This window comes from Varanus komodoensis, unplaced genomic scaffold (assembly GCF_004798865.1).
Source record: "Varanus komodoensis strain SLA01 unplaced genomic scaffold, ASM479886v1 scaffold1, whole genome shotgun sequence".
NCBI lineage: Eukaryota > Metazoa > Chordata > Lepidosauria > Squamata > Varanidae > Varanus > Varanus komodoensis.
Genome location: NW_025335268.1, coordinates 61,386,155 through 61,405,717, shown reverse-complemented (window position 1 = coordinate 61,405,717; position 19,563 = coordinate 61,386,155). Strand labels below are relative to the sequence as shown.

At 43.1% G+C, this 19,563-nt stretch overlaps 1 protein-coding gene across 1 annotated transcript in view; it reads left to right on the top strand.

Moving 5' to 3' along the window:
* GRIK2 (glutamate ionotropic receptor kainate type subunit 2) overlaps positions 1 to 19,563 on the top strand; it is a 531,310-nt gene that overhangs the window by 201,185 nt on the left and 310,562 nt on the right. Inside the window, exons 2-3 of the mRNA XM_044427342.1 lie at positions 7,104 to 7,280; positions 12,493 to 12,750. Of these exons, the coding sequence (XP_044283277.1) occupies positions 7,104 to 7,280; positions 12,493 to 12,750 (435 nt within the window). The remainder of the gene's footprint in view (positions 1 to 7,103; positions 7,281 to 12,492; positions 12,751 to 19,563) is intronic.

Genomic DNA, 19,563 nt, shown 5'->3' with positions numbered 1-19,563 from the left:
TGCTCAGGGTGTTGCAGGTAACAGCAACTACCACCAACACCACACACCACAAAGCCAAGAGAAGCAGACCAAGGGACAGAGTTATATGGCGGTTGTGAAGCAGGATCCCCCACCCTCGGAAATGAAGTAGGCAGACCTCTCCCTCAAGAGGTATAGGGATGCACCATGGTTAGGACCATGACTCAGGAAGAGTGGGGGCACAGCCCATGGCTGCACCCATATGGGGCAGACACAATGTATTTCATTCTGGCAGCTCTGGCACTTGCTTTGAAGGCCGTATCAAACTAAAAGCTATTTCAATCTGTTCAAAGCAGAGTAAGAAAATAGCAATATTGACAAGGTAGCACTGAACTTATAAGCAAGCCTTATATCCTTATAGCAATCTATGTTTCAGAGTAGCCACAGGCAGGATTGCCTGGGTTTCATAAATGAAATGGGGGGGAAAGGTGTTCCACTGGGACAACATGGAGACAGACTCTCTCACCAAATCATGCTATTTTTGTTGTGAGCTCCAGAGAGTGGGTCTCTACAAGGATCCAATAAAAGAAGGTTTTGACTACCTTGACACATGCACGTAAATGAGAATACTGTGTACATAGCTGAATTCCTGGAGATGGTGTGGTAGAAAGGACTGGAAAGGAAAGTGTCTTTCTCTTCCTCCCAGGCACTTTCTTGTATATTGAAAGAAAAGCAACAGCTCAGTGCCTATGTGCTGTCTCATTGGGAATTATGGGAGACTGAAGTCTGAGCAGAGATGCAGTTTCTAAAAATAAGAAGGCAACTGGCTTTTCTGCCGCAGACTTAAATTGACATTTTTCTTGGTATGAATCCATTGTTGCTTAGAACTGAATAGTATTTTATAACCCATCCGGTTTGCATGGTATCTATTTATCCAAATAGGTTAAATTAACTAACTTTATTGTCTCAATAAAGCCTCTCTCCCCCCCCCCGTGTGTGTGTGTGTGGGGGGGAGAGACAGAGAGAGAAACTTGATTAAATTGGATCAAACACAATTCTGTATTTTTAAAAAAGTAGCTATCTAGAGATTCTCTGAACGCAAAATGGAATGTATCTTTAAATTGTAGTCTGATATCTAAGGATTGTTGAAATGCATACATAGAGGGTTTGACCCCATCTAACTGATTTCCAATGGGCTTAAGTTATGGGAGCCAGTATCAGTTTGAACTTTAAGAGAAACTTTCTGAAGATAAGAGCAGTTCAACAATGAACTAAGTACTGAAATGACTTGTGGGGTCTCACACTGGAGGCTTGACAACCATTGGTTGTGGTGGTCTTGATCTTCATCGAGCAGGGAGTTGGATTCAGCGGTTTCCAAAGCCATCTCCAACCCTATCATGGGCCTTAAATGGAATATTCTCCATTGGTTCACAGTGTGGTAGGTTTTCTCTCAAGCCCTCAACTTCATATGGATGTTTTTCTGTTATTCAACCCTACTGCCCCTTTTTGGCTTAATATCTCCTGAATATTTCCCAAGATTGCCTAGTTCTTCCTTCATTTTGGGAACAGAGAGCTAGCTGTTGTATAATCATATTTCTTCTGATTATTTGCAGAGCATTCTTTTCCTGCTAACTCAGTATCTACATGTATTCTGCATCTTGTTCTGAATGTTGAATCTTTGTGAGATCTAAATTTAAATGGCCATTTGTAACTTTCTTTCTCAGTAAGCTAAGCTATTTCATGTTATTGAAGCATCTATTTCCCAAGGGTTGGGTTTTTATAAGCTTAACAACAAGGAAAAATGCCTCTTTTCCTCTAGTCATGGGCATAAGATAAAATAAAGAGGTTGTTTGTGAGGCTAAACCTCTTCAGGGATTTGATAATATTCTAATTAGGAGAATGATGAAGAACTTATGAAGTGCCTATTACTGCCTGTTTGCTTTGCTCTTCTGTCACATTTTTAAAGTTGCTGCTAGTTTCTACATTTCTCTGGGAAACCGCACTATGCAGACATCCTTGAGCATGAGCTATAGCCCTTAAAGAAAATGGACAAAATGAAAGCACTAAGTTTTCTTCCCTTTCCTCTTTCATAATATTGGAATGAGGGGTCATCCCATGAAGTCAAAGGATGGAAGATTCAGGGTATTCAAAATGAAATACTTTTGCCTACAGTGCAGTTAAAGCTGTGGAATCTGCTACTACAAAATGTATTAATGGGTGCCCTGCGGGATGGACAGCACCATCGCGGGACTGGGAGCCGGGACGCTGCTGGCCTGCGGGCCCACCATCCGGCCGCCGAGTGCTCTGCGGGCCCTGCTCCTGCCCCACTCCTCCGGCGTGGGTGAGAGCCGCGCCAGTCCAGGGCGGAGCGCAGGGGAGGGGCCGCATGGCCTTTAACTCACAGGCAGCGACCGGGGCCGGCGGCCTAAGGGCGGTGACGCCATTTGTGGCCGTTCGGGGCTGAGCGGGGGCTGGGCTGGGCTGGGCTGGGCTGGGCTGGCCAGGTCTTTGCTGTTGGCCAGCAGGTGGGATTGGTTACAGTGGGCGGTGGGGATTGTGGGTGTATTTTTAAGTGTTTTAATGTGTTTTTAGTTGTTTAATAGATTCATCTCTAGCTTTGAGTATGGGGTTGCCTGGGGAGCGCGTGGGCGCCGCCATTGGGGTGGTCATGGGCAATGGACATTACGACATTGGGGATCTAACGTGTTCTCGTAGAAGAAGGAGGGACAGATGGCTAGCACCTGTTCCCCCTTCTGGTTATTCCCCCAGCCTGAGGGTTCCAGGTAGTCCTCTCAACCGCCCCCCCAGGCCTGTCGGTGCTGCTGCTTAATGCCAGGTTGGTCCACAATAAATCTTCCCTCATCCATGATTTGATTGTGGGTCAGGGGGCCGACCTGGCTAGCATTACAGAGACCTGGGCGGGGGAGGGGGGATGTCTCCCTTTCTCAAATGTGCCCACCCGGGTATCTGGTTCAGCACTGACCATGCCTGGAGGGGAGGGGGGGTCGCTTTGGTTTATTGAGCCTCTATTTCCCTCATGGGGCTTCCTGTTCTCTCGAGACCAGGTCTAGAGTGCCTCTACTTGGTGTTGGGCGACCGAGACAGATTGGGGATTCTATTGGTGTACCGTGCACCCTTCTGCCCAACAGACTCCCTGCCTGAGCTGACAGAGATGGTCTCGGACTTGGTGTTGAAGACTCCCAGGATGTTGGTCCTAGGGGACTTCAATCTCCACACCGAGACAGTTCTGACCAGGGCGGCTCAGGACTTCATGGCCTCCATGATGGCCATGGGGCTGTCTCAGTATGTCACTGGCCCGACCCATGAACGTGGATACACCCTGGACCTGGTTTTCTCGACGGGACAGGAAGAGGGGGATCTGAGGGTGAGGAACTTGTGTCTGACACCTCTGTCATGGTCAGATCACTTCCTCGTGAGGTTTGAGCTCCAGAGTGGCCTTTCCTTCTGTAAAGGTGCGGATCCGATTGTGTTGGTCCACCCCTGGAGCCAGATGGATCTGGATGGATTCCTGAAGGCCCTGGGGGAATTCCCGGTTGATAAGGCTGGTGCTCCTGTCAATGCCTTGGTCGAACTGTGGATTGGGGAAATGACTAGGGCTATTGACACGATCGCTCCTAAGCATCCTCTCCCACCTGGCAGAGCCCGTTCATCCCCCTGGTATACATCTGAGCTACGGGCAATGAAGCGGGTTGGGAGATGTCTAGAGCGTAGGTGGAGGAAATCACAGGATGAATCTGACTGAACACACTTAAAAGTCCATTATCGGGCCTATGCTGTGGCGGTGAGGGCGGCAAAGAAGAAATTCTTCTCTGCTTCCATTGCCTCCTCACAATGCTGTCCAGTGGAGCTCTTTCGGGTGGTACAGGGGCTGGTTCATCCAGGCCCAAAAAAAGATCTTGTGCCACCCTCAATGGCCTGCTGTGACGATTTTGCCAAGCATTTCAAGGAGAAAATCGCTCAGATTCGTCATGAGCTGGACTCCAGTGGTGATTCAGAACCTTCAGGGGACGTGCCAATGTTGCCGTCTGGTCCACAATTGATGGATGAATTTCAATTGCTGTGGCCTGATGATGTGGACAAGGTGCTTGGACAAGTATGTCCAACCACCTGCTTACTGGACCCTTGCCCATCTTGGCTACTCAAGAAAGCCAAGGACGGGATAGGGACCTGGCTCCTGGAGGTTGTCAACGCCTCTCTAAGGGACGGCCGGGTACCTGCCCCTTTAAAGGAGGCGGTAGTCTGGCCAGTCCTAAAGAAGGCATTCCTGGATCCAGAGATGGCCGCCAATTATAGACTGGTGGCCAACATCCCGTTCTTGGGCAAGGTGTTAGAGTGGGTGGTGGCAGGACAACTCCAAGCACTCTTGGATGAAACTGATTATCTGGACCCATTTCAGTCTGGCTTCAGACCTGGGTATGGTACTGAATCTGCCTTGGTCGCCCTGTACGATAACCTGTGCAGGGAGAGAGACAGGGGGAGTGCGTCCCTGTTGGTTCTCCTGGACCTCTTAGCGGCTTTCGATACCATCAACCATGGTATCCTTCTGGATAGGCTAGCAGGATTGGGAGTTGGAGGCACTGCTCTGCGGTGGTTCCTCTCCTATCTCAATGGCCGATTCCAGAAGGAGGTGCTGGGGGACCATGGCTCTGTGCCATGGCAGTTCTGCCATGGAGTTCTGCAGGGGTCTGTTCTGTTCCCCTTGCTCTTCAACATCTACATGAAACTGCTGGGAGAGGTCATCAGGAGGTGTGGGCTGCGGAATCATCAGTACGCTGATGATACCCAGCTCTGCCTCTCATTCTCAACCAATCCAGGTGAGGTGGTGGCTGTGCTGAACAGGTGCCTGGCCGAGGTAATGGGCTGGATTAGGGCCAATAAACTGAAGCTCAATCCAGACAAGATGGAGGTCCTGTTGGTAGGTGGTTCGGGCTTCGGGGTGGGGGACCTGGAACTTGTCCTGAATGGGGTTGCACGCCCTCTTAGGGACAAGGTTTGCAGCTTGGGAGTGCTCCTCGACCCTGAGCTGTCATTAGAAGCTCAGGTGACGGCGGTGGCGAGGAGCGCTTTCCTTCAGCTTCGGCTGATCCATCAGCTGCGTCCCTGCCTGGAGAACGATTGCCTGGCGACAGTGACACACGTGTTGGTAACTTCCCGATTAGACTTCTGTAACGCGCTCTATGTGGGGCTACCCTTGAAGACGGTCCGGATACTTCAATTGGTGCAAAACAGAGCTGCCAGGTTGCTGACGGGGACTGGGCATTGTTCTCATATAACCCCAGTTCTCCGTCAGCTTCACTGGCTCCCCATTGAAGTCTGGGCCCAATTCAAGGTGTTGGTTATCACCTATAAAGCCCTTAACGGCTTGGGACCTGGTTATCTAAAGGAACGTTTGTGTCTATATATGCCCTCCTGCCCCTTGAAATCGGCAGCAGAGGCCCTTCTTTGACAACCCTCCGTGAAAGATATTAGGAGAGTGAGTACCCGGAGGAGGGCCTTCTCTGCGTTGGCGCCCCACCTATGGAATGCACTCCCCAGAGAGGTCTGCCTGGCGCCGTTGTTATTTGTTTTTCAGCACCAGGCCAAGACCTTTTTATTTAAAAGTTATTTTAATTGTATTTATGGGATATTTAGATATATGCCGAGATGCTTCCGTTTTTTTAACTCTAATTGTACAAATTGTTTATTTATGTTTGTTTAGTATTGTTGTAAGCCGCCCCGAGGCTTTTTGTGAATGGGGTGGCATAAAAATGGTTTAAATAAAGAAATAAATAAATAAACAAACTTGGGCAGCAATAAAGAGGCATTAGGCCAATTCGTGAAGGGTTATGCTATCACTGGATGCTAGATATGGCAGCTCTGTCTCACCTTCAGGATCAGAGGCATTGTGCCTCTCATTACCAGTTGCTGGGATATCGTCTAGCAGGCTTTTCAAAAAAATCTGGTTTGGGACTGTGGGAACAGAATGCTGGACAAGGGGAAACTTGTATGATCCAGCATGGCTTTTTGTAACTGCTCTGTTCTTAAAGCAAGTGTTAAGGAGAACACCAGAATTTTTTATACCTGGTACAAAATGTTTTATTTTCATCATGATGATAATGGAGAGAGAGGGGAAGAAACCAGTATTCAGGTATAGCCACAATGATGCACTGGCCAGATCAAAGAACCCTTTCAAATCCCTGCCACTGGTGCACCATGACCATGCCCACCTCATAAAATTTCTTCCAAAAAAAAAAAATAAAACCTCAGAGAGAGAGAAATTTCTTGGGATGTTCCAAATGCTCATTGTCTGTGTTCTTTGCTGCTGCTTCTCAGAGGGACTGAGAAGTGGCCTATGCTCTGGCCAAGCAGTCCAAAGAAAGATGCTTCCAAAACTGCCTTGATGATTTTATGACATACGTTTACATATGACTTTCCAGTAAAGTATCCAAGGAGCTAACACACGACTATAAATATAAAAATAGAACAGTAAAGTCCAATAAAAGCATCTCTGCCCAAGAACAACACTGCATTGGCAGGGTCACATCTCAGGATAAGCCTGCATGAAGGTGTGGAAATTAAGGAGACATCTAAAGATAAAAATGGAAGATGCCACTTAAGGTAATGGGGGACTGCAACTGTGAATTCCCTGTTACAGGAGCTCTGAGACAGCTTTTAGAAACACATGGCAGCATCAGAAGTGTTCCTTCTAAGGAGCACCTAGGCCAGGCAGGGACAGAAGATGTGAGCTGACCACTCCAGTATCTGAGTCCAAAATTCTTTAGGGCTTGGCTTGGCTTTGCTCTCTTGCCTCCTCCTCCTCCGTAATTTTCTTTGGCATCAGTTGACATCTCGGATGCTGCCTGAGTTTCAACTATCCAGGTGGTTATCAGTGCATCGTGTTATTGCTGACTGCTGAGGACAGCAAAGTTGTACCAATTCTGGCCTCTCAAAGATGTTAATTTTGCATTGCAGCGTTTAATCTTGTTTGGATTCTTGTTTTGAATGTTTTCACCCTGATGCAAACTCAGCTTGAAACCAGATTTCCCTGGGGCAATTGGTTCATTACTTATAATCTTTGTTGCTGTAACTTGATGATCTTAGACATAACTTAATTTTCCTCTCGTTGTGTTTCTCCATTTCTCCAGGGGGTATATTTGAATGTGTGGAATCTGGTCCAACGGGAGCAATGGGAGCAGAGGAACTGGCCTTCAGATTTGCTGTGAATACAATCAACAGAAACAGAACTCTGTTGCCAAACACCACATTAACATATGACACCCAGAAGATCAATCTCTATGATAGTTTTGAAGCATCCAAAAAAGGTACGTTCCTAAAAGCATGGCAGCTTGCAGGCCTTGGCTCAGTTCCTTCAGCTGAATTTCAAAGTTTCTCTGTATGCAATCATTTCAGCAAGAATGATCTGTCTCTTCTCTGGCAGCCTGCTGGGTGGGAAGGAAGGAGGAGACACAGGAAAGGGGGTGGCAGGAAGAGAAAGCAGGTGACCCACAAAGCTGTTTTGGTTCTGGCCCCAATCTCTGCTCCTGTCTGCTGTTGACACAGGTTCCATCTACTGGTGTGATACAGCCCCTGATGCATTAATAGCAGCCCCCAATTTAAAAAATGCAGCCCTCAATGGAAAAAAATAGCTGCTAGATTTTTGGCCTTCCATATATCAAGACAGTAAAGTTTACCCTCAATATGCTTCCTCAGTTTCAGCTCTCTACTTTCTCTTTTAGAAATCAATGGGTCTTCCTGGTTGCTAAAGCAGAGGCAGCATTCATAGAGAGAATGCAAGTACCAAAGGCTTCTAAGAGCCTCATGAAAGATGTCACATGACAGCCTATGTATTTGTATACTACTTTATTTTTATTTTATTTAGTAAAATGGATCGGGCAGAACCTTAAAAATAAATAAAGCACTAGTATTTTTTTCAGAGGCAATTGGAGCTGAGAGAACTGGATTTCCCCAAGGCTCTCAGAAACCTTTATGACTTATCAGGGATTTATTTGTGGAATCTTCCCATCTCTAAATTTTAGACCTGTTCAGGTACCCTTGGCAGCAACCTGTGGCAAGGCCTTTTCTGTTGTATCAGTCTGTTTGATTGTTACTTCTCAGGAACTTTGATGATGTTTGTCTTTACTGCTGTTCTTTTACCTTTGCTGCTGTTTCAGTTGCTACCTATTGACAGCTAATGGTTTTTTATGTTGTTGCATTGCTTATTTTATGATTTAACCATGTGGATAATTCTTTGCATATTGATTGGCTGCTGGATTTTGTAAGCTGTTTTGGGCAGCTACACAAAGAAGGGAAAGTAGGATTTAAAATATGATTTTTTAAAAAAGGCGTTAAGGTCTCTTTGAATATTTTGTCCATTTTCATAGCTTTGCTTCCATGTTTTCTGGAATTAATTTCCACATGACACAAGAAGTCAGGAATAAACCGTTCTGATAAAATGGTGCTTTTACTGTGACAGGAACTTAAGGTTGCTAGGGATATTCAAATCTGTCCACTTCACTTTTTCTTGTATTTGGGCTTCTAAATCTCCTGTTTTTGCTCTTCTGAATGTGTGAATTTCCATAAATAAAATGAATTGAATAGGAAAGCTATTCCTAGAACTGAGAGGGGTATGTGGCACCTGCCTGGCACATCACCCTTAAAGATGTGGAATCAGATAGAAAAAGGTGTTAGCAACCCCAGCTCAGCACCATGAGCAGATCAGTGGAATGCAGAATACACAGACTTTCTGCTAAGCTCCAGAATCCTGGACCTGGATGACTGAATCTGCCTTTATCCATTTCTATTCACTTCTTCTTTCTCCTCCTCCTCCTCTCCATCTCAAGTTCTTATTGTCTTGAATATGGAGAACTTTGCAAATTTTGGTCAATTCTGCTAAAATCAAAACATTTTTTTCCCTTAGAGTTGGCTTATGATTATCCCATTCATGTCAAAGCAAATAAAATACATGAAAAGTATCATTCTTTGAGACCTCAAGGATCTCACCAGGTTTATGCTGTTGTCATAAATTGAGCCAGCTGTACATCTGGCTGCTGTATTCAAGTGGATGTCTGGAACAGAGTACATTTATAGAAATTAGTTGAAATTTAAAACCACTGAACTGAAAAAGAAAGCCTAGTCAAGGCCAGAATTTTCCCAAGATATTATCTGGACTAAAAATACTGAATAGGCAACCCAAATTTTCCCTACTGCATTTGTTTAAAGAGCATGCTGTGTGCTTAGAATGGAACTGCTGTGAACCACCCCCAGAAGAATGGCTTCTTTCAAAATCTTAGATACAAAAACAAACAAATCTACTGGAAGAATTGCATTTCACAGCTATTCTGCCCAATGTCATCTCATAACATTGCACAACTACAGGTATAAAAGGTAAATACCTTTCTGAACAATATTGAGGCTATTTGATTTTTAAGAAAAGTTTGTGCTAACCAATCATATCTGAACAAGGCTGGTGGCTGGGCCAAGATGTGCCAAGTATCATGGGAAAAGAAAATCTTTATCCCGCTGAACAGTTCCTGGAAATGGCTGGAAGGAGACATTGGAGAGTCTCTGGTAACAGAGCATTTGTGTTATATGCCATCAAGTCATCTCTAACATATGGTGACCTTATGAATCAAAGCCATCCAAGATGTCCTACCCATGACAGCTCTATTCAGTTCTTCCAATTCCAAGACTCTGGATTCTTTTATGGATCCAGTCCATCTCCTAACTGGGCTTCCCTTTTATCCTATGTCTTCTACTTTCCCCTGCATGATTGTCTTCTCCAAGGAGTGTTGTCTTCTCATGATGTGTGTGAAGTATGGTAGCCTCAGTTTTGTCATTTTTGCTTTTAAGGAAAGCACTGGCTTGAACAGAGCATTAACTGCACACATTTCTCTTGCATGTACTTCCCAGTCCAAAACATTGCAAAATAGTCATGGCAGATTTTTTAAACCCTTAGAGGGTGATGGATAGGATGGGTCAAAAGTTCTGCAAAAGCAGAACTTACCTGCCCTCTCCAACACACACACAATGGGGCTTCATTCATTCACTTTTTAGGTACTCTTGCACTCATTGGCCTCCATTTTGAGGACTTGTGGAGAATGGGTGAGGTTCCAGAGGACTGGAGGGTGGCGTCAGTGGTTCCAATTTTCAAAAAGGGTAGGAGAGAGGACATGGGCAACTACAGAGTGGTTAGCCTCACACCCATTCAAGGAAAAACAGTGGAAAGGCTGTAGTAACCCTAGATAGGGAAGGGAGGTTGGTGACCATGCAACATGGCTTCTGCAAAAACTGGTCCTGCCAGATGAACCTTGTGCAATTCTATGACAAGGTTTTGAGGTGGCTAGACAGAGGGGACGTGGATTTGTTTACCTGGATTTCAGCAAGGCCTTTGAAAAAGTGCCGCATGATCTCCTGGCTGAGAAATTGAGGAGTTTGAGGAAAGACCGATGCAGTGTTCAATGGATTAGGGCATGGTTGACAGACCGAAAGCAGAGGGTAACTACTAGTGCAGAATCATTGGGAAGGTGGCCAGTGATGGTCGTGGTCCCCCAGGGCTCTGTCCTGAGACCAATCCTGTTCAATATTTTCATCAATGACCTGGAGGAGGGGGTGACCAGTCGGCTGGTCAAATTTGCGGACGATACTAAAATGGGGGTGGTGGCCACAATTGAAGAGCAGGTACTCTGGATCCAGAAGAATCTGGACAGACAATGAAAGTGGGCTGGGGAGAACAGGATGGCATTCAATGCAGATAAGTGCAAGATCTTGCACTTGGGGCATAGGAATGGGATCTCAGGGTGCTGGTGGACTGCAGGCTAAATGAGTCAGCAGTGTGATGCAGTGGTCAAGAGGGTGAACACCGTCCTTGATTGCACAGCCAGAAGTGTGACTTCTAGATCTAGAGTGAGGTATTACTACCACTCTATATGACTCTGGTGTGCCCGCAACTGGAGTATTGTGCTCAGTTCTGGGCTCCACATTACAAGAAGGATATAGCCAGGATGGAATTGGTGCAGTGTAGGGCCACAAGGTTGGTGACTGGATTGCAGAGAAATCTGTATGAGGTGAGACTGGGTTTTTTCATCCAGAGAAGAGGAGACTTCAAGGGGATCCGTTGGTGACATAAAAGTATGTGAGGGGGTGTTGCACAGAGGTGGGTAGAGACCTGTTTTTCCCTGCAGATGAGGGCAGGACATGTTCCATTGGAGCAAAGCTCAGGGAAATAAGGTTCAGTTTGGATGCCAGGAAGTACTTCCTGACAGTTAGGACCCCAAGGACATGGAATGGGCTTCCATGGAAAATGGTTGAAGCCCCATTGATGAGGATAGGCTGGAGATGCACACGGAAGGCATGCCATAAACAGAGCCAGCTGGAGTTGGGGGTCTGACTAGATGGCCTGGGAGGTCTCTTCTGACTCGCTCTATTTCCATGTTACTCTTCCCTTTGACAGCTGAAACAGACAAGGAAATTGTTCCAGCAAGTCTTAGACACTTCAGTCAGCTGAAAGACTACATTTGCAAAAGACTGCATTTACTACTACTACTACTACTACTACTACTACTACTATTTCATAGCTACTGGTGCTGCTACTTATTCAATTGCTCATTTTTGAAATAAACCAGAAATAAAAAGGGCAGATCCTCCTAAAATAGTATTTTGACATTGGTGGAAGGACAGTTTCTACAAAGACTGTAAAGAGTCAGTGTCATGGCAGTTTTGCAACTCTTGCTAAGATCTCTGTAGTCAGTCATAGGAACCCAACATAAAATTAGCTTCCTGGGTTTGGTTGACATGAAAAACTATGAGTAACTCCAACAACCCATGGGTTCTCAGCTTTCTGAACATATAAGAAAGCCCATGGCAAATGCTCCAGGTTCAAATGACATGACTGGCCACCCATGGTGGAATGTTGTGTTGTGCAAACCCAGTCATTCTTGTACAGATCCTTGATCAAGGAATTCCATCACAACATTCAGAGTAGTGTGAACACTGAAGAACAATTGTGTTCCAATCACGTATTAGTCTGGGAAGCATGGATAAGGCCAGTTCATATTAAAATGCAAATCAATTGACTTTGTATCTCACCCCTAGTCATAAAAGCATTTGAAGTAATGCTTTTCCTGCAAGTCCCAAGACAACTAGATGTGCAAGGAAGAGGACAACAGCCACACTCTCCACACATGTCTGTCTTTATTGTGGTAGAATGTCTGTCTCCTTTCCCACCTGAACCAAGGTCTTCTGACACTGACAGCTTGGTCATACTGCCAGTGTCAGTATTTTGAAGCAAACTTCTGGAAAAAAATATTGAACATGTAAGAGTGTGAAATCAGAAAGAGACTATGGGTAAGCCTAGCCTAGGCTAATAAGAATCATCTTTATAGCTTTACACTTAAATTATGTATTTTCTAAGCAAAGTTTTTAAAACAAATTACTTTCTGCCTAGGAATGAGCCTGCCTTAGAGGAAAAAACAGAGCTGTTTTCATAGCAGTTGTTGTTCGCTTCACTTTGGTAATTTTGGTGTTCTTCCTTTTCAGCCTGTGATCAGCTTTCTCTGGGAGTAGCTGCCATCTTTGGGCCTTCACATAGCTCTTCAGCTAATGCTGTGCAATCTATCTGCAATGCGCTGGGGGTTCCACATATACAGACACGCTGGAAGCATCAGGTTTCAGACAACAAAGACTCATTTTATGTCAGTCTTTATCCAGATTTCTCTTCACTCAGCCGTGCCATCCTTGACCTTGTGCAGTTCTTCAAGTGGAAAACTGTCACAGTTGTTTATGATGACAGCACAGGTGAGCATGACTGTAGTACTTTTATGTAGTAGTACTTGTGAGTAGACTTCATATATATAATCCTCTAACCAAACAATGCATTGAATGTTGGCATAAGCAGACATTTAGCTTAGTATGACAGTGACATGTTGCAATATGTAAGAAAACACATATATTTATGCCATATCCAACATGTTCATTATCATACAGTGTTTCTGTATATTTAATTTATATTGGGGTGCAGAGAATGGAAGAGGACAATTTCAAAGCAGGGCATTAAAAGCTAAGGGTTTATTCAAGTATTTACCTAGGCATCCTGACTCAAGAAAAACATCTGAAAATTTCATGAGCGCTATCTTGTTTTGCAGTTTCAGCTAGAAAACAAATCAGGCAGAGTTCCCTTCCCTTCCCCTTCCCTTCCCTTCCCTTCCCTTCCCTTCCCTTCCCTTCCCTTCCCTTCCTCTTTTTGGTCCTGGTGATATTCACTGAACCCTATAATTTACATTTTGTAAGAAGATTAGCAATTTTAAGCCTGCAGTTTGTTTTCACAGAAGGTTGTAAGCAAAGCAGTCTTGAAACTCATGGAATGGTGTCCCCATTCTTGCGTATGCAGGCTCATTCAGTGCTCACAAGTAGCTCCAGTGTGAGCAAGCGGCCTTTCCATGTACATCATTGTAGGGAACAGAACTTTCTTCTGAGTGCAGATGTGAAGCAGAACTGTCTCTTTTGTCAAAGAGCTGTGCTTGCAAATAGAGCTTTGAATGCCACCAAATTTAAAGGACTCACTAAGTTGTGTATCCAATTGTGTCACTTTTCTGCATGCCTTTTGCCAAATGATGTGTCTGCTTCATCAGAGCGGTACCCAGAGAAGAATGAAGAAGGGTGATGGCCCACTGATACAATACATACCTTATTCCAAACAGTTCCAGGTTCCATATCTGCATTGTCAGGTAGACAGCCAATCACTACAGATGTTAGACTAGACTTCGTCAAAGTGATATCCTCCAGCTCTCATCATCCAAGCCCAGCCAACAAAGCCAACGGTCTGGAAAGCTGGAAGCTGCCATCCAAAACAACTGGAGGGTTGCATTGGACAGCTGCATTGGAAAATATGATAAAGATGGAAAAGGAAGGCATCATTTTTGTTCCACAGGATTTCTTGGTTCCTCCTAGGGCAGTCCTCATTTTTAGGAGTCTTATTCTAGGAGAAAAATAACTTTGCATTAATATAAGATTAAGATAGCATTGAAATTAAATTTTTGTGCTACATATATTCACTGAAAATGATGTTACAGAGGCACAGAAACAGTTACATGAAAAATTAAGTAAAAATAGAAGATTAAATATATATAAAATGACAAATAATTAAGAACTACCAAACTTAAATTAATGATTAAAATTCCCTGAATTTTCCTTTATATAAGAGTGCCTCTTAACCAAACCAAAGGGCTCATATTTTTTTTAAATTAAACCAGCAATGTTTTCTAGTGCAACCTTTTCCATATGCCAAAATAAATCTAAGGCAGACTTGAGCTAATGCGGTACTCTCCTTCTACCTGATAAGCAACCATTTGCTTACTACCATCTGTCCAGCCCTTCTTCCTTCTAATGTCTACCAGCTTGTGCTCATGGAACACTATCCTAGGAGACTATCCCAACTTTTACTATCTGGAAAAGTTGCATGGTGTTATGCAAAGTGGTCCAAAATGTACACAATCACTCTACCTTAAGTGAAAACATCCGCACTCAAGGAAACATTGTTCTTGGGATTGAATTCATACTCAGTATTGGTTTGCTTGCATTTTTTTTTTAAATGCATGACTTGGCCCTGGGACGGTAGGCTGCTGCTGCTACCCAAGGCATCTCAGATCCTATGTGCACACATGCTTAAATAATGATATTAGAAGGTACTAGGGAACCCTGCTGAGAGAGCACACCCCTTGAATAACCCAAGTATTTGTGGGGTACTTCCAAGATATTGATCTAGCTTCAGTGCACCTATGGAAGGTCAAGGGCTGACCCAAAGGTCCATTCTCCTTCTGCTGTGTAGGACAGGCATTTATACATCACCAGGATGATGAAGAAAACGGATACCAATTAGCGTAACATTTGCCAATTACAATAAAACCTCTGTTTCTACTATTTCTGTTACCATGGTTTCACTTAACGGTGGTTGACCACGCTCTGAAAAAATTAAATAGAAAATTCCAGCAATGCAATAAATTCTAATTTAAATTGTGTGGCATTCTGAGTAATGTGATACAATCTTGTGTGGTCCTGCCAGAGAGGTTAATCATCCCTTTGTCCAGTGTATCCACACTGTATAAGCTACCAGGCTGTTAGTTACATAGTAGCCGTCTCTGTTGAGGGTGACTGCACTCCAATAAATGTTTTAGAGAGAGAGAGAGAGAGAGACCATATTCACATAACTTTGATTATTGTTGTTGTTCTATTTTATTATTCATTATTGTTGTTAAAGTCTTATCATGCTTAATTTATAAACTCTATCATAGGTATGTACAGTATATAGTGTTTGCTACTATCTGCAGTTTCAGGCATCCCTTGGGGGCTTGGAATGTATCCCCCATTGATACAGAGTCCTGGTGTAATATTTGCATAGGTGCAACTTTAGAAGCATTATTATTAATATTATTATTTAAGTAGAAATGTAATACAGCTCTCCCTGCTCTCCCTCCGTATGGTGCTTTGGCTTTAAATCAGACTCAGACTGACAACTCTTCAAAAAGTGGAAAGTTTTAAATAGATGGTGGCCTTGGCCACTTCTCCAAAATAGGCTGTCCTCTTTAAAGTAGGAAACCTGGCCACTTTGTGTTTGTGGCACATTGACATCTAGATAAACTTTCCTACTGATCTGGATAAGGCATGGCGTCACCACTGCCATGGGACAGTGCATGAAAGTTGTGGCCTATTTGAGCACTGATGCACCTAATAGTGCTGATGCTCCTAGTTTATACAGAGCACCTTGCGCATAGGTGTGTATGTTTGATAGGTCCACAAGTCTGCGGAGAGAGATGTTTAACAGCTGCTGGCTTTATACTTCACATTCATGGAATTCCTAGGCAGTTAGCCTGATTGTTCAAATTTCAACCAAAAAAAGTTGCAGGGAAGGTAACTGTTCCATAATATCTTTATGGCAAGGTTTCCACTTTGTTTTGAGTGTCATTTTGAGCTGTTTTGAGTGCCATTTTTCTTTGTAGAAAGTCAGAGTATAAATCAAATAAAGAACTGAAGACCACGTACAGGTTGTATATTACAACAGGGGGTATATTATGAATGCTTTATAGGAAACAATTTGCAATAAGCAATTTATGGTTGCAAGCATGGCACAGACCTGGGCAGTTATAAAGTGTGGTGCACTTCAAGGATGCAATATTAACAATTAATGATGGTTTTTTTTTAACTGTTTTATGACCAACTTATTTCAAGCACAGCAGGAGGATCTGTTTAAGGAGTGATGAACTATTGGTATACCACAGGGATTATATCTGTTGTACTTTACAACTATTTCATTTTTAATGAGCAAACTGAAAACATGTGGTACATCTGCATTTGAAAAATAAAAGCTTAATACAATATGGAACTGAGTTTCCCTGTGCTGTTCTGCAGAATGCGTGAACAGATATGCCAGTGCTGGCAGGGAAAACATGGAACTCTTTTCAGTAGTTCTGTGGGGAGCAGGGAGCGTATGCATGTGCCAAAGGCAGATGTTTGAAGCAACACTGTGAAGACTTATCTGCCCAGTAATTCTGCCCACGACGAAGGACTTTAGCAATAGTTCTGTAACACATTGTTGGGGAAGATCAAATGGGTGCTTATTTGTGAATCATCATAGATTACACTGAAAAAAATCTGGTGGGCAGAAAGTATGAATAAGGAAAGCTCATGACTCAAATATATTCTGCAAAAATATCTTAAAGCAAGGAGGTGATACCATCCTTGAATTAGGTTTCCTGGAAAGAGAATTGGATTGTACAAAATCCTAGGAACTTTGAGCCCAAACCCAAATGATCTAATATCACCTGTAGATCTCAAGATGAAACTACAAGCAGACAGACTGAGTATTTCAGAAGATTTTGTGACTGCTCATATCTTGACACTGCCTGAAGGTACACCAGATACTTGCAATCTATTGCTGCAAAAGTAGTTATCAACCAATATTTTGAATTCATTTCTGAAATGAATCAGCCTGAAGCAGCAGAGAAGAGATGGGGAGGCTTCACATTTAAAAAGTGGCCATAATATAAAAGTGATGGCTAGAAACACTGTTGTGATTTTATTGTACAAAATATTAGCCTGAGAATCGCATCACTTTTTGTAGCTTGGAATCTATTTTCAAAAGCGAACATTTGTAATGTTTTTTTTTTTTTTTTTAGCCGAGAATGCACTGAGGTTTTATTGAGGTTTTATGGTACTGGGGGGTTTATTGTATTGGGGGTTTTAATGTATGGTTGACTTTTTCGATGTTGTGAGCCGCCCCGAGGCTTATTGCGATGGGGCGGCATAGAACTGTTTTAAATAAATAAATAAACAATGCCATTTATTAACAGGATGTAGACCTACAATTTGCCTGTGCCAGCAAAAATACAAATAGATGGCAAATGACACATATATGGCTGGCAATAGCCCTCAGTTAGATACTTTTGCAATATTCATTAATAATAAATATATAACTTTCCCAGAACTAGTTTATATTTGATTTACTGGGGTTTAATTCTCCAGCATAAGCTGGAATAGGAGGGTGGGGATCTAATCAGATCCTTGGTGTTTTCTGGATGTTTAGAAGTCAGTACACTTTTCCCATATACATTCCTTTCAGTACCTTCTTTTTTCTTCCAAAATTAGATTAGATCACATGAACACATTCTGTATGTAACAAACCAGTGTCATATAAATCCATTTTTGATAATAAGAAGATGATGCCTGATGATGATAGAATGGCCATAATGGTAGAGAAATGAACGTGCAGAAGGCAAACATCCATGATGTGATAACTCTACTAGAGGAGGGTTCAAACATCCCTAAAAGCTTGTATGGATGGGGAAATGTTACTCATAGGAAAGAAGGGAGAGATAGGGACAAATAAGTGAACAGTACCTTGAGCAACAGACCCCACTTGGCTTAGATTTGCATTCGAGATATGGTGGTATCTGTTTCTTCCTGCACACCTGAAGGACCCACTACTGGGGCTACAAAAAGCAAGTTTGAACTGAAACAAGCAGACACAAGCCAGAATGCTTGCTTCTGGAATGGAATGGTTCAGCAGAACTTGCAGAAGGTGCTCACATAATCAGGGGAGGGGCACAGGCAACTCTGGAGACACAAGTCTTTGTTTTGATAGAGTTCATGCATAGAAATTTAATGGCCTGGCTGCCAAATGGCCACATGACCAGGGTGGTCAGAATCATCATCCAGTACATTTGGGGAGTGCATATGTGGGGAAGGCTGCCTTAGGTGAACATCTTCTTCAAACCCATTCCTTTTGTGTTCCATCTTTAGCCCAAATAAATCATGTAGGCCCTCTGCTGGCGCTTGCACATGCTGCAGAATTCTTTACCAAGGGACGTTTGCCTGGCTACTTCTTTCAGGATTTCCTAGCAGATACTGAAGAAGTTATGTTATGAAAGAGCTATTTATTTATTTTAAGGGTGATTATATTGTATTCTATGGCTTTGTCCTATTTTGTTCTTTATGCAGCTAAAATCAACTATTCTGTTGCCTTTTATCTGTTTTATCTGCTGTCTATGTGCTTGGATGTTTTTTTCTGTTGCTGTACTTCTCTTGTTTTTATTATTCTTAATCCCCCTCTCCAGCTGATATTTGTTAGGAATTTTTATTGATTTCTTTTAAGGAGTTGGATTCTACTGATGCCAAGTTAGTTACTTTTTGTAGTAGAAATTTTACATTCATTTTTACTATTTTAAACTATGATTGCTCTGGCAGGACTCTCACACTTAGAAATAAAGAAGAAACAGACCACAGAATTCTGTACCATCTAAAGCACTCAAATTATCTTAAAAATAAGCAGCTCCATGTAAATCACATTGGAGTAGTGCATCCTAAGGTATAACAAAGGTAAAGATGCCAAAACCAAGCTCCCTTTTCTGTAAGAAAAGATAGTATTCCGTTTTTGCAGTAGGCACTCTTCCCCTCAACCTCAATTTGTGTTTTCAGATATAAACTTAAATCCAGATGCACTCCCAGGTAGTAAAACTGCTTTGCAGCTTTTAATCATCTATCAACCACTGTTCTCCTTCATCTTGTATGATTTGGATTTCACCATACTCAACCTCATCCACTGGAGCCTCTAAAGACTGATTTAGAACGGAGTCAGCCATTTCAAGTTGCTTGAATAGTGAAATATCACAAGCATATTATGGATGCCCCACTGAGAAGACCTATATTGGGTTTTCTCAACCTGGTATCCTCTGGATGTATTGAACTACAAGTCCCATTGTTCCCAGACAGTAGGTCCAATTTAGCTAGAGAACTCTATGTTGGAGAAGGCTGATCTAGGCAATCCTACTCAGCTGCCTCCAATGGTATTAAGCAACATATATTACCTATATTACTCCTATGGAAAGCTGCTCAGATAGATGCTCTTGTGAAACATCTGTCTTTGTGAGCAATTTCACAGAAAAGCAAAGTCATTCAAAAGCAAGCCCTGGAATGCCTACTTTTCAAACTGTTGAAGCTGGATGCTGCTAGAAGTTGCTGCAAGAGCTCAAAGAAGAAACACCCTTTTGGCTTCTAGCAAAGGTTTGTCTTCCAGGATGCCAATATTCTGGCAAAAGTAGAAGCACACTGGAAGCCTGA